This window comes from Geotrypetes seraphini, chromosome 14, assembly GCF_902459505.1.
Source record: "Geotrypetes seraphini chromosome 14, aGeoSer1.1, whole genome shotgun sequence".
Lineage (NCBI taxonomy): Eukaryota > Metazoa > Chordata > Amphibia > Gymnophiona > Dermophiidae > Geotrypetes > Geotrypetes seraphini.
In genome coordinates this window covers 58118626-58143481 of record NC_047097.1, presented here as the reverse complement: position 1 = coordinate 58143481, position 24856 = coordinate 58118626, and the positions used below count along the sequence as shown (strand labels likewise).

Here is a 24856-nt window from a genome sequence, read left to right as displayed (position 1 = left end):
GGCACCCGTCCCCTGCCCCTCTCCCCGTACCATTCTAACTTCTCCGGCGTGAGCAGCATGGCCACGTCAGTGTCGGCTCGCCCTTTGACGTCACTTCCTAGATGCGTGTCCTAGAAGCGATGTCGGAGAAAGTGCCGATGCTGATGCAGGGAAGTAAAAAAAAGTTACGGAGGAAGTCAAGGGGCGTGCGCAGCAAGGAGAGGAGTGGGGGGGGGGGGGGAGGCAGAGATGAGGAGGGGTGCGGTGCCCTTAGGAAAACCGCACCAGGGGCAGGACCCCCACACTACACCACTGCGTAGGGAAGAGGCAAGTGAGGGTACAGGAATAGAGAGGGTTACTCTCTAGAGGTCTGTTGAATGAAGGATAGACAGCATCCCCTGGAGATCCGAATGGCACACTTTGTCACTTAGCCCATCATCACTAGCCTGCTCCTATGGACGCTTCTTGCCAGCGCGGTCTCTACTGGCTGCCCAGCCCCTGCTTTCGGTGTCTCAAGCCAGGAATTGATTCATCACTACAGGCCAGGTACAAAGCTTCTGCAAGCTGGATGTAGGCCTTGGACCACTACACTCATGCTCACCTCAGCCGTGACCTCTAATTTATGCATTAAGTCCTTTTGATTGGGGGAGTGTGTAGCAGGTCACTTAATCCCCTTATTGCCCCAGGTACACTGGATAGTTTGAGCCCGCCAGGACAGATAGGGAAATATAATAAAGAACCTGAATATAAACCACTTAGGATATAAGTAATAAATAAATGTTGCCTGGAGAAACAATCTATAAATTTAATAAAATGAAAATATAATGCATGATGAATTATGGGACCAGCATAGGAATACAGAACTGTTCACCTCTTAAAGGATCTTTTATCATATCATGAAAGGCTTTAGTTTTCTGTGCCAATCTCCTGAGCCATCCAGATCCCTAGAGAGCTATTTACAACCGCCTGCAAAAAGTGTTGATTTTGAAAGATGATGATACCACTAAAAAAAAAAAAACCCCAAAAAACTGCCCCAGAGTGAGGAAATATTCTCACCTCTGTAATAACTTCCCCAAACTGCTGTATATATTGAGGTGAGATGGAGTCACTTTATACAGCTTCCGACAGCGAGCAGAGCCTGGTGAAGGTGAGTAGATATGATTGTAACCTATTAAAAAGGATAATGTATTGCTCCTAATCTCTTGCAGTGAGTGAATTATAGCTTCTGAAGAGAGAGCATCTGACCAGAGGGGAATAGTCATAAGATCCTGGTGGTATTGGGTAAAGCGATAGTCTATAATTATAAAAATAATCTTAAAGCCACTGTATATCTCTATTCTCACAATGTTTTTCTATCTAAATTTAGTCTGGAATTTATTTCCTAAACCTGTCCGTGTTAGTTGCATTGGATTTAGAGGATTTTGCAAATAAGCTTTTCAATTTTCTTTTATTGACTTGACAGCTGTCCCCCAGTCTCTTTACTCTTCCAGCTTAATTCAAATCTGCCAGCATAAGATTCTACTGCCGAGGTTTTCTCCCATTTTTAGACCCCTTCTGTGACAGTCCTCTGTAGTTCCCTCCCAAATCTGACTGGAATATGCTTTTAGGTGACCAGTAGATGTCGCTGTTGCACAATGGCTATTCCTCCTTCCCAGGGGCTCTGTCTGAATTCATTTCTAGCTTCTGGAAGCCCAAGAAGCAGGAATCGGGATTGGGAAATGAACCCAGGTCTTTTGCCCAGCACTGTCAGTTTCATTTTTAACTTTGCTATGTGTTTGCACTTTTGTTTTTTTCCTAAACTATCTGTTAAAAAAAAGGACTTTAATAAATATATTTTAAATTTATTTAATGATATTTAGACCACTGTTCTGTTTTAATTTAACTCCTCCTTAATAATGTGCAATAATATACAACATACGAAGGGGTGCTGAAAAGTTCTCAGCCCAACCAACTAACTTTTTACATTCTGAGCATTATTTTGCCACTGTAGTTGAAAAGGTGTTATCTTATTTCGTTAAGTGCCAATTTGCAGAAATTAAATTCTGTTTTTTGACATTGTTTCTGATCATTGACTGAACCATATCCACATCATTCTCTTCTTGGTTGGGCTGAGAACTTTTCAGCACCCCCTGGTAGTGTGAAGAGTTTCAGTCTCTGGTAGCCAGAGCTGAGCTTGTGATGTCATAATGCCTCATTCCACCAATAAGAGCCAACCTCATCAATGATGTCACAATAACTTGATTGTCCTGTACTTGGCTCACTTTTATTACATATGAGGAGGTGCTGAAAAGTTCTCAGCCCAACCAACCAACTTCCTAAATTCTGAGCGTTATTTTGCCACTGCCAATTTGCAGAAACAGAATTCTGTTTTTGGTATTGTTTCAGATCATTGATTGAACCATATCCACGTCATTCTCTTCTTGGTTGGGCTGAGAACTTTCAGCACCCCCTCTAACAACACAATAATCGCAACTTTAAAAAAAACACACCAAAAAAACTCCTTTAACGATTAAATGATACAGTTAAGTGCGATAAAATCTAGGCTTAGCATGATCTAATGTGGGACTTTCCTGCACACTAAGCTCAATATTTAACAAAGCATTGTTGTAGAGAACTTGTTTTTTTTTACAGGTCATACGCTAATGACTTATTCTTGCTCTATACCAGGGGTGTCAAAGTCCCTCCTCGAGGGCCGTAATCCAGTCGGGTTTTCAGGATTTCCCCAATGAATATGCATAAGATCTATTTGCATGCACTGTTTTTCACTGTATGCTAATAGATCTCATGCATATTCATTGGGGAAAACCCGAATGGATTGCGGCCCTTAAGGAGGGACTTTGACACCCCTGCTCTATACCGCCTTAAGTGAATTCCTTGAAAAAGACGGCAAATAAAACCTAACAAATCAATAAATTAATGTATGGTCCCTGCAAAACATTAACACAGGCACTTATCACTTCTTTCAGAGGCACACAATTGTAACATCTAGGTGTGGGCATTTACACAAGGAACTGACATGGTGTAAACAGCCATACCTAAATGATGACTTAAGCTAATATTCTTTCAACAATAATTATGTGCGTAATAACCGATATAGAGTTCATGGTTACAGTGGCGTAGTGAGGGTGAGAGGTGCCCAGGGTGGCGACGCCCGTCCCCCACCCCCACACGCACCTTCCCCACCCACTCCTGCCGCATGCGAGCCGCTTCCCTTCCCCCGTCCCTCTGTAACGTTCCTGGCATGAACAGCAACCCCCAACCTGCTTTCGCACCAACGTCGGCTCTTCCTCTGATGTCACTTCCTAGGTGCACATCCAGGAAGTGACTTCAGAGGAAGAGCCGATGCTGGCGTAACAGCAGGTTGACGAGTGCTGCTCACGCCAGTAACCTTACAGAGGTAAGGGGGAAGGGAAGCGGCGCACACACGTGGCAGTGGGGCGGGCGGGTCAGGAGCAGGGGGGCAAAGAGGAGGACAGGTGCCTGCTCCCTCACCAAGATGGCGACCAGGGTGGACCATCCCCTCTTTATTATGCCACTGCATGCTTAGTGCACTTTAGATGGCCTGTAGAGAATTACCCCAATAGGGATAAATTCATGAAAGGTTGCCTAAAATAGTGGTTCCAACCCTGTTCTGGAGGACCACCAGCCAGTCGGGTTGTCGGGATAGCTCTAATGAATATGCATGGGGCAGATTTGCATGCCTGTCACCTCCAATATATGCAAATCTCTCTCAAGCATATTCATTAGGGCTATCCGAAAACCCGACTGGCCTGGTGGTCCTCCAGGACAGGGTTGGGAACCACTGATCTAGACATTGGGACACTGGACCATCTGTTGTTCTAGTGTCCTTTGATACTTAACTTTTGGAAGTCAATATGGGGACAGATTAATACCATACTGGAATCATCAATTCCATTGACATATGAGGAACATTATTGCATATTAAGCCCCCCATGGACCGCCATAAATGCCCGCTTTTCCAAATTATGACCGGGATAGCCATGCAAATGGTAACTCGTAATTGGAAAAATTATGATCGCCTCAATTTTCCTTTTTGGTGGGCAAATTTATGCTCTAGCTATAGGTATGAAAAAATGAATGCTAACATGTTGGGCATAGCAATTTATTTAAACTGGTCTGGGGCCCGTTGGCGTCTTTTATTACTTCATTATAGTTGTCTTTTGTCTTTAATTTTTGTTTATTTCCACACACATCCAGGGTGGGATTACATTATTATTTTAAAGAGGGAAAGGTTATTGAAAGAATCTATGTATTTGTGCTTTTATTGATTAGTCATTGGGCGGGTGGGTGGGATAAAATGGTTGCTCGTGTATGTCTGTAAGATAAATGTGCTTTTCTTGATTTATTATATGGCTTACTTTGACTACATTTTGATTTCTAGAGTGGTGCAGTATAGAGAATGACAAGGGGACAAATTTGTTCTGTCCCAACAGGAACTCAAGTTCCCAGGTCCCATCCCCGTGAGTTTTGTTGCTGTCCCTGTCCCTGTCCCATTCCTGTAAGCTCTGCCTTAACCGCACAAGTCTCAAACACTTACGATTTTAAAGTGTTTGAGGCTTGTGCAGATGAGGACGAAGCTTAGGCATTGGTGGAATGAGGCATTATGACATCACAATCTGAGCTCTAGAATGTTGCTACTTATGATGTTAAAGTGTTTGAGACTTGTGCAGATGAGGACGGAGTATTTTAATGATGAAACTAAGTCAATATGAATATTATTAATGATGAAGGGAGTGCACAACTTTATTCCTTGTTTCCACGGGAAGAGTAGGGCTTTTGTGTTTTTTTTGGTGGAATGAGGCATTATGACATCACAAGCTGAGCTCTAGAATGTTGATACTTATGATTTTAAAGTGTTGGAGGCTTGTGCAGATGAAGACGGAGCTTAGGCATTGGTGGAATGAGGCATTATGACATCACAAGCTGAGCTCTAGAATGTTGATACTTATGATTTTAAAGTGTTGGAGGCTTGTGCAGATGAGGACGGAGCTTGCAGGAATGGGGCAGGGACAGGAAAATGAGTTCCCAGGGGAAAAATTTGTCCCCGTGTCATTCTCTACTTAGGAGAACAGTATAGAAAATTGAATAAATAAATAATGTGAAAACTTTCAGCCTCTGACAATCAGACCAGAGCTGGTATTGTGACATCATAATGCCTCATTCCACCATCGCCTAAGAGCCAACCTCATCAGTGATGTCACAATGGCTTGATTGTCCTATACTTGGTTCACATTTGTTACATTTTGATTTCTAGAGTGGTGCAGTATAGAGAATGACAAGGGGACAAATTTTTCTCCATCCACGCAGGAACTCAATTTCCCTGTCCCGTCATCATGAGTTTTGTCACTGTTCCTACCCCATTCCTGTAAGTTCTGCCTTAGCTGCACAAGCTTCGAATACTTATGATTTTAAAGTGTTTGAGGCTTGTGCAGATGAGGACAGAGCTTAGGCATTGGTGGAATGAAGCATTATGACATCACAATCTAAGTTCTAGAATGTTACTATTTATGATTTTAAAGTGTTGGAGGCTTGTGCAGATGAGGACAGAGCTTGCAAGAATGGGGCAGGGACAGGAAAAGAACTCTCCGGACTGGATGGGGAAATGAGTTCCCATGGAGAAGGCTTATGGCAGCAAAACAGTGGTAGTGCCAGAGATTCTGACTCCTCTGCTGGCATAACCAGCCCTGGACCTGTTGATTTTGTGGTAAAGATGTAAGAGAAGGGAACGGGGCTAATAGATGTTAAGGCAAGAGGCTGGGAAGACAGAGAAGGGAAGGAAAAGAAAAGAAAACTCAAAAATCAAAAATCACACTTACCTTGATTTTGGAGAAAGTACATTGCAGTGTAAAATTCACCCTAAGGGGACCCGTACCGCCAACAACGGCTTCATCAGGGGTCAAAATTGTGCCGTTTGACTCTGTTAAAGAGGCAAAATGGCGCCGGCACAATTTTGACCCCCAATGAAGCCGTTGTTGGCGGTACGGGTCCCCGTAGGGTGAATTTTACACTGTAATGTACTTTCTCCAAAATCAAGGTAAGTGTGATTTTTGATTTTTGAGTTTCACTGGCACATTTAGTTTGTTTATTTTGAGCACTGATTGAATTGTGGCTGAAACTGTACTCGATGAATGATACCTTCTCCTGCTGACCGGGAAAAGAAATCTTTGATGATTCACCCGAGCAGGCATCTGAGAGTCAGTTTAGCACCTGATTATTCTTGATATACAAGTCTTGGTAACAGTGATATTTTTGACCTATTTGACTTGTTTCCATTGATTATATTTGAATATTCTTGCAACTGAAGCATGCCATTCAGGCAGGGTTCCCTGACTGGAAAAACCTTCATAATCAATATAGTATGGAATTCTTAGGCTTTCAGGTGAACTTCTTGGGTCACCAGGCCGCCCAATGGTATAAATTACTTAATGGATTTATTAAAAAGAAACCAAATACGGGTCTGAGAGACATTTGGAGCATTGAGATTAAGCATCAAATTAATGCATCTCAATGGCCACAAATTTGGTCTTGGAGGATGAGATGTACAGTGTCGGCATCTGTTAGACAAACTTGGTTTTTTCTGTTACATAGAGCGTTATGGACCCCTGTTCGGTTACAAAAATTGGATAGCTCTAAGTCTAATAAATTTTGGCACTGCCATCTCGAAGCAGGGACTTTAGATCATTTATTATTCTATTGTCCATTTATTATGAATTTTTGGAAATCAATTTGGGACCAAATTAACTGTTTATTGGACAACCCAGTGGCATTATCATATGATACTGTGCTGTTTGGTATGGCAATGAGAGCAAAAAGTCAGATTTCTGCTAATAATAACAAATTATTGCTCATAATGACTGGTGCTGCCATTCAACAAATAACATATAATTGGAAAAACTGGAATAGATTAAATTATAAGTTTTGGTGGAATTCCTTATGTCAGGTATATAAAATGAAGAGAGTTATTGCAATACAGCGGGGATGTTTCAGGAAATTTCAAGATGTGTGGGAGCCATTGACAAAGTTTTGTACTGAGTAGATGACATTGTTTCCCTTAAATTTATGTGTTCAATGGTAAGGGGGGAGGGGGTAATTTTATGATTACATATTATACATGATATTTGACTATAGGATGGGAAGGGGGGGGGAAGGATGGGTGATAAGGGCATATTATTTGTATCATTGATGATTATTAAGTGATTTATTTATTGTTAATTTGTTTGGACATATTGTCACACTTATTGTAAGTATGAAAATGAATCAAGAATTTATATATATAAAAAAAAAAGCATCGCGCTTTCATGATAGGCGCCTAGGTTTCAATCAGTGGTGATTCAAAAGCTTAACCTATAGTCTCTTACAAATGTGTCATCTTGGTACCTAAACACTCTCTCATCAGTCTCTCTCTCTCTGGGTTTGGTTTTAGAACATAATGAAGATGAAAGTCCAAGTGATTTTGCTGCTGCTTCTGCTAGGGACAGTCTCTGCTCAGGAATCAGGTGAGACTCTTTCTTCCCTTTAAGTTCCAAGGCGTTTCTGGCCCTCTGTGGGCGATGGTGCGTCTGTTCAGGGATCAAGGCTTCTGTGGTGCTGATAGCAAGACAGGATGAATACGAGCCATGACTAAGAAAAAGAAGGTGCTGCCATCTTGTTTTCTCTCTGTTTTGCTCTTTTTCCGACTCTGGGTAATAATGAAATCTTAAGGGCTCATGTGCATAAATGTGATTGTGATGCAATGTATATCAATGTTTGCAGCAGGAACAAGTTTCAAGTTTATTAGAAATTTGATGAATCGCTTATATATAATTTACTAAGCGAATTAGATTAAAATCCAAAATATGCATACAACATACAATTTAAAAATGCAACTAATAAAAAAAAAGGGTTGGACGAACCGACCAACAGACAAAACTGAATACGAAGGGAGTGAAGGGGTAAAGTTACAAAATTAATAATTTTGAAAAGAAGGGAACAATAAAGGGAAAAAAACATAAGGGGGGTATCTATTTCTTTTTTTTTATTTCTTTCTTTTATTTTTGGTAAAAAGTCTACTGCACTGTATATATCCCAATCAGAGGGTAAAAGCATCTTTGAACAAGAAGGGAAGGCAATTGGAAAGGTGTCTTTCTTTGAATCGGTTTATGTAATTTTGCAACCGTTAGAAATGATCTTCCAATAGAAATGTATTGGGGCATTTTTAAAGTGTGGGGGTCATTTATCTTTCTCCTCCAATCAGATGCGGCATGCAGCAAAGTTCACTTCTGCAGCACAAAAACCTTCTTCAAATCATCTCCCCCTCCCTCGTTCCTGTGACAGGAACTGCCTTCCAGTGACTGAAGCATCAGAAACACAGATTGGATAAATAAACAGTCAGTGCCTTAAACAAGAGATTTTTAACGTCTGTTCTACTTTGATTTTGTTTATTTATCCGATCTGGTTCTCTGATATTCGACGTACCAATATTCGGGACCCTTGAGGAAGAAGTTTTTCTTCGAAACACGGACCGTGTCGGGCCCGGTCCACACGAATATTAGGACCATCTTTTGGATATAAATATCGCAGCTTATGCACTTATTTTATATAAGTGACATATGTTTTTATGATTTATATTGATTTTATTAATTTTATTGAATAAATTCCTGCATCCCGTACATTCCCCTGCAGTTTGGTTTTGGTTTTTTGCTTTGCATTTTCACTGCAGTTTTTTGGGTTGGTTCTTTTTGTTTTACCTTTCTGTATTCCTTTCACTGGACCACAGGTGAGAAAGACCTGGAGGAGATGGATGATAACAAAATGGACTCACTCACAGATGAAAACCGCGGCACAAAAGAAGAGGAGGAAGAGATGAACTTGGATTGCCAGGAAAAGTGTGAGGAAAATAGCGTCGTAATTGAATCCTCTGAAATCTGCAATGGCTCTGAAACCTGTTCCTATCGCATCTTCCTCTGCCGTCAGACCTTTACCCAGGCACAGGTACATTACAGCTCAATGATTCGACCATTGTACAATTTAATTTATTTTAAAACATTTGTAGATCATCTTCCTGATCCAAATGAATCACCCAAGGTGGTGTGCAAAATAGAAAGACAATATATAATTTAAAACTAAGCAACACACAGGCCGAATTAAAGGGTAGACCCAGTAGGCATGTGCCTTGGGTCCAAAAACCTCAGGGGGCGGCGTTAGGGGAAAGCAAACAGGGCAGCTGCCCTGGGCCCCGCAGTCCGTGCATCTCTTCCCCTTCCCCTCACCTTCGTGGCAGAAGGGCCCTGATGCGGCAGCCACTCTCACTAGTTGCATGTGCGTGGCTGCAGCAAAGCTTCTCCTCTGACGCGATCCAGCAGAAACCGGAAGTTGCATCAGCGGAAATGCTTTGGGGGTAGCCAAGTGCGCGCAACTTGTGAGAACGGCTTCCCCGTTAGGGCCCGTCTGAGAGACAGAACTTTAGTTTTAGAAAAGCGTCTGCGAAGGTGAGGGGAAGGGAGGGAAATGACCCAATAAGAGGAAGAGGTTCAGTGGCACTTTAGGTTTAGGGGGACAGATGCTGAATGGAAGTGGAGGGAAGGGGGGAGAGAGGACCCAGGGGCCCTCAATGAATTAATCCTGCCCTGGATATACAGAAATTCAAATTAAACATCAATCCCCCCTTCAAAACTAACTTAACTTAAACTAGGCAAATATAGAATTTGACCCCCCCCCCTTTTTTTACCAGCCAAGTAGAGCTAGTGCCTCAATTAATTTTCAAGCCCTGAGCCTGCAGCCTCCCACCCAAGATTTTGATATTTAATTTCAACAATCAAGATGATCACACAAACATCCTATAAAAAGACAGGTTAAGGTCACTGTTCCTCTCTAAGCTGAGCGGGAGTCCTCCACCTATAGTCCTGCCAGTGGGTGGTGCTGTTTCTCTATCAAATTTTCAATAGCAAGGGACAGGCAAGCTCTGCAGAACTCCAGGAAACCTGCTTGCCTCTAGAGATTGAAAACGCACTATTGAAGCACACACCCCTCCCCCCCCCCACTGGGAGCAATGCAGTTGGAGGACTCCCTCTCATTTTAGTGGGATCAGTGGTTAAGGTATATGCTGATGGTTCTTTTTGTTTGGCTGTCAGGACCTTATTATGCTTTGACTGCAACTGCTCTTTTCTACCCCCAAGCAGCTGCTGCCCTAGGCAATTGCCTAGTCATGCCTAATGGTTGGGTCGGCCCTGCAACCAAGCTAACAAAAAATGGTCCAGCCCCCAACATGTCAAAAGTCAGATTATCACCCTCTTAGGCAAGCCCAGGTAATTGCCTTCAGCCCTTTTTCTCTACTGGTAAACTATTCCAGAGAGTCGGGGGCCGCTATAGAAGCCCCCCTGCCCTGATCCACAATGTGAAACATTAGCATAAAAAAGCTCCTGCTTCTGCCACCTATATTAGACTAAAATTATGCATGTGTTCCGGCACATTATGGGAAATAATTTTATAAACGTTAGGTAGCAGGTCAGTGATTCCCAAACTTTGTACTGTGGTGAAACCCTTAAAATCCTGAAATGTTTGCATGTGCGATTGATGTTTTGAATGGAGCTCTTAGAAGTGACATCCACAGGCCAGAAGTCATGTTTCCACCGTAGGCTAAACAGAAAGTTCACATCATGAACTCCCCACGGTTCTTGGATGGCTCCTACTGCAATCATTGGCTAGAACTCCAAGGTGAACTCTACCTCCCCTCTTCTCCCCCCAGCCCTTCACTGGTTTCCCCTCCATGAAGGGACATAAAGATTTTCCCACCCCTGCTCTAGCTATACAAATAAATATCCTTCCTGACCTCTGAATTGTAAGGCCATCTTAAGCCCTCAGTCAGCCTTTTCCCTAGAATATAATTGCATTAACATCATATGACTTCAGAACAGTAGTTCAATGCCTGATTTTATCTAGGTTGGATTATTGTAACTCTCTTTATTTGGGACTACCTAAAACAAAGCTGAAAGCCTTACAGTTATTAATGAATTTGTCAGCTAGATTGATTACAGGGATCTCATAGTCCTTCCTTCAGGGCCGCAATCCAGTCAGGTTTTCAGGATTTCCCCAATGAATATGCATTGAAAGCAATGCATGCACATAAATCTCATGCATATTCATTGGGGAAATCCTGAAAACCCGACTGGATTGCGGCCCTCAAGGAGGGACTTTGAGACCCCTGCATTATAAGGACTGCACACATTACTCCAATTCTGAAATATCTTCACTGGCTACCTATAGAACAATGGGTTCACTATAAGGCAGGGGTGTCAAAGTCCCTCCTCGAGGGCTGCAATCCAGTCGGGTATTCAGGATTTCCCCAATGAATATGCATTGAAAGCAGTGCATGCTAATAGATCTCATGCATATTCATTGGGGAAATCCTGAATACCCAATTGGATTGCAGTCCTCGAGGAGCGACTTTGACACCCCTGCCTTATAGTGAACCCATTGTTCTATAGGTAGCCAGTGAAGATATTTCAGAATTGGAGTAATGTGTGCAGTCCTTATAATGCAGGGGTCTCAAAGTCCCTCCTTGAGGGCCGCAATCCAGTCGGGTTTTCAGGATTTCCCCAATGAATATGCATGAGATTTATGTGCATGCATTGCTTTCAATGCATATTCATTGGGGAAATCCTGAAAACCTGACTGGATTGTGGCCCTCAAGAAGGGACTTTGAGATCCCTGCTATAAGGTGTTATCTTTGGTATACCAGATTTTCTATCAAACAGCCCCCTACTGGTTTCAGTTTCTCTGGGAAGTCTATAGACCAGCAGTTCTCAAACTGAGCCGCGGCTCCTTGGGGAGCCGTGACTGTCGTATAGGGGAGCCGCAGATTATTCTTATACTAGTCATCTTATACAACAGTGCTTCTCAACATGGGGTACCGAGCCGTTTGTTGGGATTACGTGGTAGTGCTGCCTGATTCATTTGAATCGATTCACCAATTCACTTTGGTGAATCGATTTGAATGGATTCGTTTCCTCTGGGTCAAATTAGTAGTAGTGGTGCTGTTCCTGGCCTGCCCGCTGGGGCCTTCCCTCTGCCGCGCCACTTATGAAGTCACCAATGATGCAGCAGAGGGAAGCCCTGGCGGGCAGGCTGCATATATAGGTCGGAGGCGGGAAGGGAGTATTCAGTTGATATTTGTTAGACTTAGGGGGTACTTGGCTTGAAGAAGTTAAGAAACTCTGTGTTAGATTGCAGAACTGTCATTTGACCTGGGGAACCACGGAAAATTTTTGAAACATTAAGTGAGCCGTGAACATAAGAAGTTTGGGAAGCACTGCTTTAGAACTAACAGAGCTTTGAGGTCGGAAGGTGGAATGAGATTATTGGCGAAAACAGAAGAAGGTGTAAGATATGTGGCCATGAAATTGAAAAAAGTCCTCAATTGCTAAAGTGGAATAAGTTGTTGGGACATCTAAGATTATGCATTGATCGTTTCAGTTTTAAGAAACTGTTAAAAACCAAGCTGTTTGTGGATGCCTATTTGTAGAGCCAATACAGTCCAGGAGATGGTTGATCCTTATGAAATAAGTAGTTCCTATACTGGTTTTTGAGGTCTTCAAGAAGATAGTTTTGACCATCTATGCCATAACTAGCCCGATAGCGGGGTTTGATTATGCAGTGAATTGACTATTTGTAGGGAGTGAGTGGAGCTTGTTATTTCATTTCTGGAGTGAATGGAAGTTTGTCATTTCTTATGTTTTGATTTGTAACTTATGTATGCTTTTCTTTTATGGAAACCGCTTAGAATATAGGCATTATCTAAATTTTTAAATAAATAAATGCCCACCCAGCTATTTTTCTTGAGAAATGTGTGCAGCTTCATTTGAAAGTCAGTGAGGTGACCTTGATCATCTTGGCTAGCAAATTCTTGTACAAATTTCCTGACTGAGCAAATATAGTCTCTTCTTCCGAGAGGGTGGAAGAAAGGAGGGGGGCAGCGAGAGTCTCTTTCCCCTTACATAGTCTCTTTCCCCTTACAAAGATTTCCCAGGGGATCCCTATAAATCCACTGAATCACACAAATCTTCCTAATGCACTTGCTTTCCAAAGAAAACAGCCCTTTTAGGAAATCCTTCAGCATGCTTAAGTTCTTTCACCCCCTATTATCAGCACAGGAAATATTTCATAAAGAAAGCATACTGTGCATTTTCTATTTCAGAGACCACGCATTTCACCGCAGCAATGGGACTGTTGATGGTGTGTGTTTGCACAGGGGGTATCTCTGGAGGGGCAAAAGATTGGACTAGGGTAGGGGGGGGAGGTAGGAATGCAATGGCCCAGCTACTGAACTGCAGGTCAATATTTATTATGGCAGCACTGAAGGGTCAGAGCACAAAGTTCTGTGGCGAAGAAGCATTGTAAGGTTCAGCTTAATATCTAATATAATAAAACGCTAAGTGCGCATGCGCACTCTAACCACCGTGTTGCCTGATCTGTAGTTCCGTGGTCGGCAGAGTGCGCATGCGCGCTTAAAACGACCCCACGCTCGCGGCAGCAGAACCCAAATAGCGGCCCGGGAAGAGAAGCGCTGACCAAAAACACTCCTTTGCCGGCTCCCCACTCAATCGGTAAGTTTTTTTCACGGTCTGACCCTCCCATCGGCTCACTTAGTCCTTTGCCGCCCCCCCCCCCTTCCCTTCCCGCGGTCCCGACTACAAACCTGGCGATTCCAGCAGCGTCTGCAGCAGTCTTCACACGATGCTTCGGGGCCTTCTACTGCCCTGATTTGCTCTGCCGCATCTCTGATGATGTCTTCAGGGACGTGCCAGAGTAAATCAAGGCAGTGGAAGGACCCGGAGAAGTGTGTGAAGACTGCTGCAGACGCTGCTGGATTCACCAGGTTTGCTTGAGCTGCTGTAAAGGTGATTCTTTCACTAAAGGTTGACTGCCAACACTGGTAATCCTGAGGTCCGTAAGAAACAAGGTTTTGCAGCAGTTAGAACATGAGAGAGCTGTCATCTTGCTACTCTTTGAAGTAGATTTTTAGCCACCTTATCTTTATACCAGACTTCAACCTGAGGAAGAAAAACTTTCATATTTTTTTCTTACTTCACTTGGGAGTTTGGTTATACTAGGGACTGCACTGCCCCAAAAAATGGACAGGAGTACCACAGTATGCGTTGAGAGGAAATCCATCACCTACTTTAAGTTATGGATACTTAAATTTATTGAAAAGCAAAGGTGGTGTACTGCAATTGGAATATGTATCTTCTGCTCTGAAACAGATTCAAATCCAGTACATGTGGCTTTTCCATCAACAAGGCGTAACACTATCTTTTCCATAACAGCCCCTCAATCTTGGAACAATCTTCCATTGTACCTAAGACAGGAAAAAAACTTAACAAAATTTAAGTCAGAACTTAAAAGTTTTCTATATATTGACGCCTTTAATAACTAATTCTTCCTTTTTTCTTTCCGCATCCATAACTTAAAAGGTCAATTGTCTTTGTCCCCCTTCCTATTGTTTTTCCCCTGAATTTAATTAAATATTTTAAATTCGAATTAGTGATTGTATTATCGAATGTAACCATTAAATAATTTTTCCTTATGTTTCACTATAACCTATTTAAATTACCTTTAAATGTAATGTTATATGTGTTATTTGTATTTTAGATAATTGTTTGTTTAATTTAATAATTGCAAGTTTGTCACCAACTATTTTATTTGTACATCGCCTTGAATTTTGAATAGGCGATAAATCAAAAATACCTAATAAACTTGGAAACTTGGAAACCTCTGGAGCAGGCTTTGGATCCTGAGCGACAATATTAATACATAGAAGGCCATATTCCTCGGTCTCCTGTAGAATTTCCACTTTACTTTCTGTTGAGTCACCTTTAGCTGGAGAAGAGTTACTGTAAAGAAGCAACATTGGCAATGCACTCCAGGATCTTGATTTTGGGATCCAAAATTTCTTCAGTGTAGGTGAAAAATTCACTTCTTTGTTGGGCATTCTGCCTCAGTTTCACCTTTTAACTGGCTTCAAGGTTTGTTAAGAATGCCTTCCTTTTGTAGGGCTACTGAAAAACCAACCTTAAGGGCCATTTCTAGAGGCAATGGAGGCAGATTTTGTGTAGAGGAAAATGGATAGATGTCCCTTCAATAATTACAGTTGCTGCTCTATCTCAGATTGTATATTAAACTCTATATGGACATAATTTTACTTAGAGGAGCTTGGCTAATATAACAAAAGAAGTACATACACTCATACATACACTTCAGAGTACAGGTTCACATCCTTTATCCAAAACGCTCGGAAAAGAAGAAAGACACAGGGGCAGGGAGAGACACAGAAAGACAGACAGACAAAGGGGGCCAGGGAGAGAGACAGACAGACAGAAAGAAAGACAGAGGGAGGGAGAGAGAGACAGAAATAAAGACAGACAGACATATATTCTAGCACCCGTTAATGTAACGGGCTAAAATACTAGTACATATCATAATTACCTATTAGCATACACAATTTGCAAAATGTCTGTATTTCCCTCCCTTTTCTTATGCCCATATAAGTCCTTAACAGTTTCCACACTTTTCTTCTTACTTATACAAGGTGGCGCTAGGAACGTGGACAGGCTCAGAGATCTTTGATGATATCTATCACACCTGCACTAGAGTGTGCCATGTCACATCACATCAATAGCTTGCTAAACAATGCTATAGTCTGTAAGACAGATTCATCTGCATTTCCAGCTAGTTTAATACAGTTCTCTGCAATCCTTAATTTTTTTTACTCCCTTTTTCACCTGTTTTGTTTTGTCAAAATAGTTCTAATTGTCCTTTTACTTTTGGTTTTTTAAACTTCATTCTTAACTAAATGTAAATCGCATTGGATTTGGATTTTGCGATCAAATCAAATATTTTATGTCATATTTTTAAGATGGAAAGAGCAATAGCAGTGCAAAAAGGGACATATAATAACTTTATAAAGATATGGGGGCCATTGACAAAATATTGTGATGAATAGTTATCAATTCTTTTCTTTTCTTTCTTAGTTATATATAGCACACTCAAGGGGGGAGGGGGGAGTTGGGAATAAGTTTATAAAATATGTTATAATATGTTATAGAATACGTATATATTTTATTTCGGTTGAAAATGTGATGGTTGGGTGGGGGTTATTACATTACTAGTTTTTTATGTGTTACATATTATAGTTCTATTTTGAAATTACTTGTATATTGTATTTTTGTGCACTTGTTCAATTTGAAAATGAATAAAGATTCTTAAAAAAAAACAAAACCCAAATATTTTAATAAACTTGAAACTTGATAATATGTAACATCTCAAAGGACCAGTATAATTAATTGAGTTACTGCCACAAAAATCAATCTATACAAGAAAATTGAATATGGGATGGCTGAGCAAAGGGTAGGGTGGGAGGGATTCTAGATTATTCTTCTGGTACCACTCCCTGCTAGAGTAATGACCATGAGACACCCGAGGCATATTCCAGTTATACTGACAGACAATGTTGTGGTACATTTTTAAACAAAGCCGCATTTTAACCAAGTTAAAAGCCAAAACTTTCAGATTTTGTACTTTTTTGCTTTACTGCCCGGCCCCTTGAAAACCAAAAGTCTTCCAAAAGCAGAGAGGACTGTTTTTAATATGGGAATTTGCAAGTGCAAACAAAATTCTACATCTGACTGGCCAGAATACTCTTATATTTGCAGTATACTATTGTCTATTGCCTACTGAAGTGACGTTGTTTGATTATAATGCGTTGTTGCTCTTTTCTCTGCTGTTGTAGGATACATGTAAGTGTTTTAGAGGCCAGTTAGTCTCTATCCGTTCTTCATCCATCAACCGAAGCATCCTACGCATTGTGAAAAAACAGAACACCCGATCTGATTTCTGGATTGGGTTATGGAAATCTTCTCGAGTAAGTAAAAGACAGTTTATGCTTCAGCCCATATGAGAGAATCATCTTCCTCACTTTCTGTGGTTTCTTTTTAATGCATCTTTTTGTCATAATCTCAGCTCTTAAGAACATAAGAATTACCATACTGGGATAGACCGAAGGTCCATCAAGTCCAGTATCCTGTTTCCAATAGTGGCCAACCCAGGTCCCAAGTACCAGGCAGAAACCCAAAGAGTAGCAACATTCCAGAGCTGAAATTGTGATGTCATAATGCCTCATTCCATCAATGCCTAAGAGCCAACTTCATCAGTGATGTCACAATAGCTTGACTGCCCTATACGTAAGAACATAAGAATTGCTATACTAGGACAGATCGAAGGTCCATCAAGTCAAGGATACATACCAGTATACATTTCTTTGTAATCCACAGGCCGTAGACAGGGGAGTTAGGTGAAGAGGTATGTTTTTATTGCTTCAAGGGACCTGATCTTGGAGGTAGTTGATTCCAGTGGCTTGGTATGGATTGGAAGTAGAAACGTCTTTTGGCGGTTTGCAGTTGAAGGGCACGACCTGGAGGCATTTTGAGGCGTGTTTCAGCCTGGGAGTGGAGTTGCCTATTTGGGACGCATGGAGGAAGCTTGGTGATCATGTAGCCTTGTGCCATGTTGTACAAGGATTTGAATGCTAGCATCAGGCCCTGGAAGACACAACGTTTGGCTAGGGTAGCCAGTGAGTTGATGATAGAGCCTAGGAGATGGTCATGGGCATGGAGGGTTCTTGAGGAATCTGGCTTCCTGGGGATTCTGTTTAATTTTTGTGTTTTTATTTCTATTTTTAGTTTGTGGGTTTTAAAAATTATTTTAATTTAATACCCCCATCTCTATTTCTGTCTTCCATCATCAACCCCATGATGACCAGCATTTCTCTCCTCTACCCTTCCCCACCACCCTGCAATGACCAAGACTTCTTTCCTCCACCCCGTCTTCCCTGCAATGACCAGCAGTTCTCTCTTCCACCCTCCACTCCCCCTCACACGATGACTGGATTTCTCTTCTTCCAACTGACTCTGACACCTAGGTTATGGCTTTGGGTCTATGCTGGGCCTTGAACAAGCGCAGAGGCTCAAGGTCCCACACTTACCCAGCATCATAACCTTGGTGTCGACTTCAGTTGGGAGAAGAGGTAAGAAGAGACATCCAGTCGGGGTAGGGTCTGAAGGATGGATGTGAGACATTCTGGGTATTGTGGGGAGGGGGTCGAGGAGAGCAATTTTCCGACGACGCCTGATTCTAGGATGGATGATTATTAGAGGAATCTAGGTTTTGTATGTAAGATCTAGAAGAGCATCAATGCTTTCCATAGCTGGGGTGAGGCTTTGGAATTCCTTCCCTGGAATCCTGAGGATTTGTATGGATCGCCTGCAATTCTAAAAAATGCTGAAAACACAATTATTGGTTGACGCTTTTTTATGAAATAGCTTTGAAGAATGATTCAGTGTTAGTATATATTGAAGAGTACTTTGATGTTGAGCATATTGTATTAGAATGTACATGCAATAGAATTGTTTGATGAAATAATATGTATGTTTTATACGGAAACCTCTTAGGTTCAAGCGGTCAAGAAATTGTAAAAATAAATAAATTTACAGAGTGTTATGGACCCAAAGCAAGTGGGTGGGTAATTGTAAGAGGAGAGTTACTATTAAAAATATTAAGATATATATTTGTTTGGTGTAGTATTAGATTTAGAACACAACTAGTCATACTAGATAAGAAACTGAGAGGCCATATACTAAACTGCGTTAGATTTCACATATATTTTTTTTCATTTAATTTATTAAAATGTACAAACTGCTTTATTCCAAAGTGATGCACCTATATATAAAAAAACTCCTTACCGTTCCATCCTATAGGGAAATAGTTCACGAGCACATTAGGGGGGCGCTATCTATGTAGCTAATGGTCCAGAGTTGCGGAATTTATTACCTCTGCCGCTACGATCATTAGCCTCCATCGATAAGTTCAAGGCAGATCTGAAAACATTTCTTTTTTGCAGACGCATGCTAATTTCCCCTTCAACGTACAGCGCCAATGGCATCATGTAAAATGAAAAATTATCCCTAAGGTGTTTTCCCTCCTTACTTTTCTTTTATACAGTTCCCCTCCCCCCTCCGACCTTTATGTCATGTCTGTTCGTTTAGTTTTAACCATAATTTCACTGTGTTTCCTTTTAGTGTATTTCGATTGTAAGCCGCCCTTAAAGGTTTTCCCCGGGTGCGGAGTAGTAAAATTTTAATAAACTTGGAACTCTGCTCGTAACACGCTTTAAGTCCGGTTGTTAGCGCACGTTAAAGGCAGAAACATAGCACGCTGTAATAAATGGTGGCCAGCTGACCTTTTGGAACCCCTTCTAATCCCGTGTCTACCTCTGCTCTGCTCTAGTGTTGTAGATTACCTAACGAAACAGCCTCTTTATTTTGCAGTCCAGGAATTTCAGATGGGTTGATGGAAGTTGCACGTCATATCAAAACTGGGCAGACGAGGAGCCCAAGCGCTCTGGAATGCGGTGTGTCAACATGGGAAGAAAAAGTGAGTATTATACTTTGGAGGGATAAGGAGAGAGGCAGAAGCACAGAGTAAAGTGTCCATATGCAGCACCTTGCATGAATTTATCATTGAAAGATGCAGAGACTGGGCAGGAAGAGTTTTAAAAACCAGCAAGTACCAGGTCTTGGCAACCTGCAGGCATTTTTGAGACTTCTAGGCTGGGGAGCAGAGACGGCAAGCAGTGTGAATTTCTGTTGGGTGGGAAATGTTTCTGTGAAGGGTAGAGCAGAGCACTGTTCCCTCTAAGTTAAGCAGAACTTAAAGTCCTCCAACTACAGCCCTGTCAATGGGGGGTGCTGTTTCATTATCACATTTTCAATAGTGAGGGACAGGCAAGCTCTGCAGGACACTAGGGAACCCGGCTGGCCCTAGCTGAAAATACAATACTGAAGTACCCCCTCCCCTCAACTGCAGCAGTGCATTTGGAGGACTCCTGCTCAGTTTAGAGGCAACTGTGGAGCAGAGATGGCGGGAACTGTGGGTTTCTGTAAGGAGGAGAGCAGAGATGGCGAGAACTGTGGGTTTCTGTAATGGGGAGAGCAGAGATGACGGGAACTGTGGGTTTCTGTAACGGGGAGAGCAAAGATGGCAGGAACTATGGGTTTCTCTAAGGGGGAGAGCAGAGATGACGGGAACTGTGGGTTTCTGTAACTGGGAGAGCAAAGATGGTGGGAACTGTGGGTTTCTCTAAGGGGGAGAGCAGAGATGGCGGGAACTGTGGGTTTCTGAAAGAGGGAGAGCAGAGATGATGGGAATTGTGGGTTTCTGTAAAAGGGAGAGCAAAGATGGCGGAAATTGTATGTTTCTCTAAAGGGCGAGCAGAGATGGCAGGAACTGTGGGTGTCTTTAAGGGGGAGAGCAGAGATGATGGGAACTGTGGGTTTCTTTAACTGGGAGAGCAAAGATGGCGGGAACTGTGGGTTTCTCTAAGGGGGAGAGCAGAGATGGCGGGAACTGTGGGTTTCTGAAAGAGGGAGAGCAGAGATGATGGGAACTGTGGGTTTCTGTAAAAGGGAGAGCAAAGATGGCGGAAATTGTATGTTTCTCTAAGGGGGAGAGCAGAGATGGTGGGAACTGTGGGTTTCTGAAAGAGGGAGAGCAGAGATGATGGGAACTGTGGGTTTCTGTAAAAGGGAGAGCAAAGATGGCGGAAATTGTATGTTTCTCTAAGGGGGAGAGCAGAGATGGCGGGAACTGTGGGTTTCTCTAAGGGGGAGAGCAGAATGATGGGAACTGTGGGTTTCTGTAACAGGGAGAGCAAAGATGGCAGGAACTGTATGTTTCTCTAAGGGGGAGAGCAGAGATGGCGGGAACTGTGGGTTTCTCTAAGGGGGAGAGCAGAGATGGCAGGAACTGTTGGTTTCTGAAAGAGGGAGAGCAGAGATGGCATTGGGAGCAGTACAGAGCATTTAGCATGCCAGCCTGCGCTAAAAACCACTTCCATGGATTTGTGAAAGGGGTGGGGGGGGGGTGTAAATGATTACTTAGAGTTCTTTGTGGTGTCATTGTTATCAATCTGTGTAACATAACCTATGCCTTGCAGTACAACAGAAGTGTAAAGTAGCTATCTTTACCCTTGTCTTTATCATTCCTCCCTCACCAGATGGCAAATGGCACACCTCCAGATGCACTGAACGCCTGCCCTTCATCTGCAGAATATAACAGGTGAATGTTATTTCTGCAGTAGCCAATGCAGGGAGCAGCTGCCAGCTTTCCTCCTCAGACCTCCTCACCCCATGCGATGAAGCCGCAATGGATTCCTTCAGCTTCGGTGTTTCCAGGACATAACTCCATGAACTCACTATTCAAGGACAGACCACACTGTCTTCCATTGGTGCGTCATATTCAGTGGCCCTATCTGGTTAGGTGGGGTATGGCCGTACAGTTAAATGAGCAGCGGATTCATTTAAAGTTAGGAATGCCATTTGTGCATTGGTCCCCCCTAAATGGATAAATTTAACCAGTATTTAAATTTTGACCTAACGCCTGGAAAAGCCCTGGCCCTTCTCATTCTTAGAGATACATTTTGGCCATACCTCAAGTTGTCCAACCAAACCTTTTCCTGTGTGTTTCAGACCTGTGAGTGTGTTATGTTTTGTTTGGAAATCAGTACTCTTCATGGGTAAGAAAATCGCCATTGCTTAAAACTTTGTCCAGTTATAGAATGTCAATCAGTTTCCACAAAGAACTATTTCATAGGAAATTTTTTTTGTCTGTAGCACTGGGGATACAGAAGTTCATGGATACAAGAGAATTAATTGATGTTATGATATATTGACTGCTTAGTATGGCCAATTATATTGCTGTAGCTAAGCAATGACTGAGCCCTCATTAGTCCAGTAAAATAATGCAAATCCTTATTAATTCACTCAGTTGTAGATTGGAACACTCGGCATCAGAGGAACATCTGGTGTCTAAGGAGAAAAGTATCATCTAGCTTCCTGATTGGATGCTTTTGCTTTGCATGCTTTTACTTCATTGGTTGAGCTTTTAGGCCCCATAGGGCAGGGAAAATGGGACATCCATGTATGGACAGAAAAATATTTTACTTCCGGGTTACTCCCCACCCCGACAGCGAAGAACTTCCAGAGAGATTCTGCAAGAAGTGGGCTCTAGAGGGCAGCAAACACTTCACGGCCTCTAAGTCAGAAAAGAGGATTTTTATTTTTCAGAGGAAAAGTCGTCAAAATTGAGGAGCTTTAAAAGCTAGGCTTGTAAATTTAGGCCAGCCATTTGCTAGTCTAATTATGAACCTAGTGATGAAAATCAGTTCTAAGCTCCTAACTTTCTTCCCTGTCCTAAATCTGCCCCTTGTCCCCAACTACATTTTGAACTCCTAAATTTAGGAGTTTAGTGAAATACTAGCACTCGGCCCTAATACATTTTCAGAGGCCAATTTAGGAGCAGAATTCCTTTGACTATTGGGTCCTTAGATTATAAGGGTACCCCCCACTGCATACCCGAATTGTAACTCACTTTGAACTCAGCCTTGGTAAGGCAAGTAATTAAATTCAAATCTCAGGTGGCATGGCTTGTATATTTCATGCTTATTATTTATAACAATTTGATCTCTAGCTCTCTCTGTGTTGAACCTTATCATATGGCACATTCTGTCCCTGGATCCCATGTAGCGTTGCAAGAAAAATAAAGCTCTGTAGCATTCATTTGTTTGTCTGTCATTATTATACAAAGCAGTGGTGTAGATAGGATCAAATGGGGCCCAGGTGGCAAAATTAAGATAAGAACATAAGAATCGCCATACTGGGACAGACTGAAGGTCCATCAAGCCCAGTATCCTGTTTCCAACAGTGGCCCACCCAGGTCTCAAGTACCTAGCAAGATCCCAAGTAGTAAAACAAACTTTATACTGCTTATCCTATGAATAAGCAGTGGATTTTCCGCAAGCCATCTCAATAATGGCCTATGGACTTCTCTTTTAGGATATTATACATTTTTTTTTAAAACCCTGCTAAGCTAACTGATTTCACTAAATTATCTGGCAACAAATTCCACAGTTTAATTAGACGTTGTGTGAAGAAATATTTTCTCCGGCTTGTTTTAAATCTCTCCTGAGAAAGTGGGGAGGAGGGGACGTGCGTAGTGGGGTGGGGGGGAGAGAGAAACGCTTTCAGAACTCCAGTAACCCAAACCTGCAAAAACACAACCCAGACCTATATAGAAAACCTGTCATAATAAAGCAGTGCTAACGTCCAAAGGGTCAGAGGCCAATACAGAAAGCCATGTGGTAGAGTTATATGCTGATGGCAGAGCACGCGGCTTCTACCACGGGCTTAAAACTGTGCAAAATTTATGCATGCAAAACTAATAGGGAAATGCCTGTTAGACTCATCTGCACGAAAGCTCAGCTGTATGCACAGGTTTTTGTGCGCATGTCTGAAGAAAATGAGAGCGCCAGAATGCATCTGTGGTTGTTGTCCTGCGCTTGAATATTAGCATCACAAACATTTCTTGCACGTGAAAAGTGTGCAAGGCATGGAACGCTGCTACTATTTGACTGTTGGCCAGGTACTTGTGACTTGGATTGGCCTCCGTGAAGATGGGATTCTGGACTAGATGGACCATTGGTCCGACTCAGTAAGGCTATTCTTATGTACTTATGCGCAGGGCAGCAGTCGCAGACGTGTGCTTGCACGGTCATTCTTGTTTGGGCATGTGTACATTGTTGCAGTCACCTCCCATCTGTCTTTTAAATTTTCAGATTCTGTTCTAGCTGAAGAAAAAAAAAAAAGAGGTATTCAATTATTTCTTGTAGCTGACAGTAAAGTCTGGAGTCTATAGGCGGGATTCAGTGAATGGCGTTCAAATTTAGGTGCTGGAAAGATCCATGTGAAACTGGTATTCTATAAAAGAGCACCCCCATGCCAAGTACCTTTTATAGATTTCTACACCCAGCTTTGGATGCAGACTTACATCTGCTGGAACAATATCAGGTGTTGAGAGGTAGAACTGGGGGGGAGTCGACATAGAGGTGATACTAAATACCATGGGAGATCAGAGCACCGAGGGAGTGGGTCTAGATGGAAAAAAGAAGAGATCCCAAGACAGAGCCTTGAGATACACCAACGACGCAACTTCCTGTTTCCGCCCGGGTGGATTGCAGAGGCAGACATGGAAAGCAGGAAGGGGTGCTGCGGGCAACGAAGCTGAATCACTGCCGAGGCCGGCAGTCTTTTCAGCGTCATGGAAGGTAAAGGGAGAGAAGGCTGAGAACATGCTGGGCCACGGGGACTATCCAGAGCCTTGGCACTTGGGCCGTGAGAAGGGAAATTCCTGGACCATGACTCCTAGCCGGGAACACCCCCTCATGGCTGGCACCAGGAGGGAACATTACTAAAATTATTTTTTTACATTGGGGAGGGGGTCAAAAATGATGGCAGGGGGTGTCAAAAAACAATGGGCCCCAGGTGTCATATACCCTAGGTACACCTCTACTATCATGGAATGTGCAAAACTTATGCCACAGCTATATTTAGGCAGTGGAAGGAACCTAAAGTGTATCTAGCAGTCACAAACATATGGAGAAAAATGCCTCAAACTAGAGTAGCAGCATAAATACAGAAACTTCTAGCTGCCTTAAGTCTTATCACTGGCATAAGAAAACTCTACTTAGAACTTGCTCTATATCCTAACGACTGTGCACAGTAGAATTAGAAAAGCACTTATCTTTAGCTGGAGAATCAAACACTGAGTTCATAGTCCCCAGTTGTTCACAAAATCTTCAATTCTTCAAACACCCCAACAGTTCCAAAAGTTTCACTTCCCCAGCAAGATTACATCATCCCGACAAGGATCCTTGTTTCGCCAGATCACCTCGCTGCATCACTCTCAACATGACAAGCCCTAAAAAGAATATCGG

The 24856-nt window shown here is 42.4% G+C and overlaps 1 protein-coding gene across 1 annotated transcript; it reads left to right on the top strand.

Annotated features, from left to right (window-relative positions):
• The first annotated feature begins 1078 nt into the window (after positions 1-1078).
• On the top strand, positions 1079-22643 carry PRG2 (proteoglycan 2, pro eosinophil major basic protein). Its single transcript, XM_033919814.1, has 6 exons — positions 1079-1126; positions 7424-7496; positions 8756-8970; positions 16763-16894; positions 19356-19461; positions 21083-22643. Exons 1-6 carry the CDS (start codon positions 1079-1081, stop codon positions 21139-21141), a joined length of 633 nt encoding a protein of 210 aa, XP_033775705.1. The 3' UTR covers positions 21142-22643.
• Positions 22644-24856: the final 2213 nt, after the last annotated feature.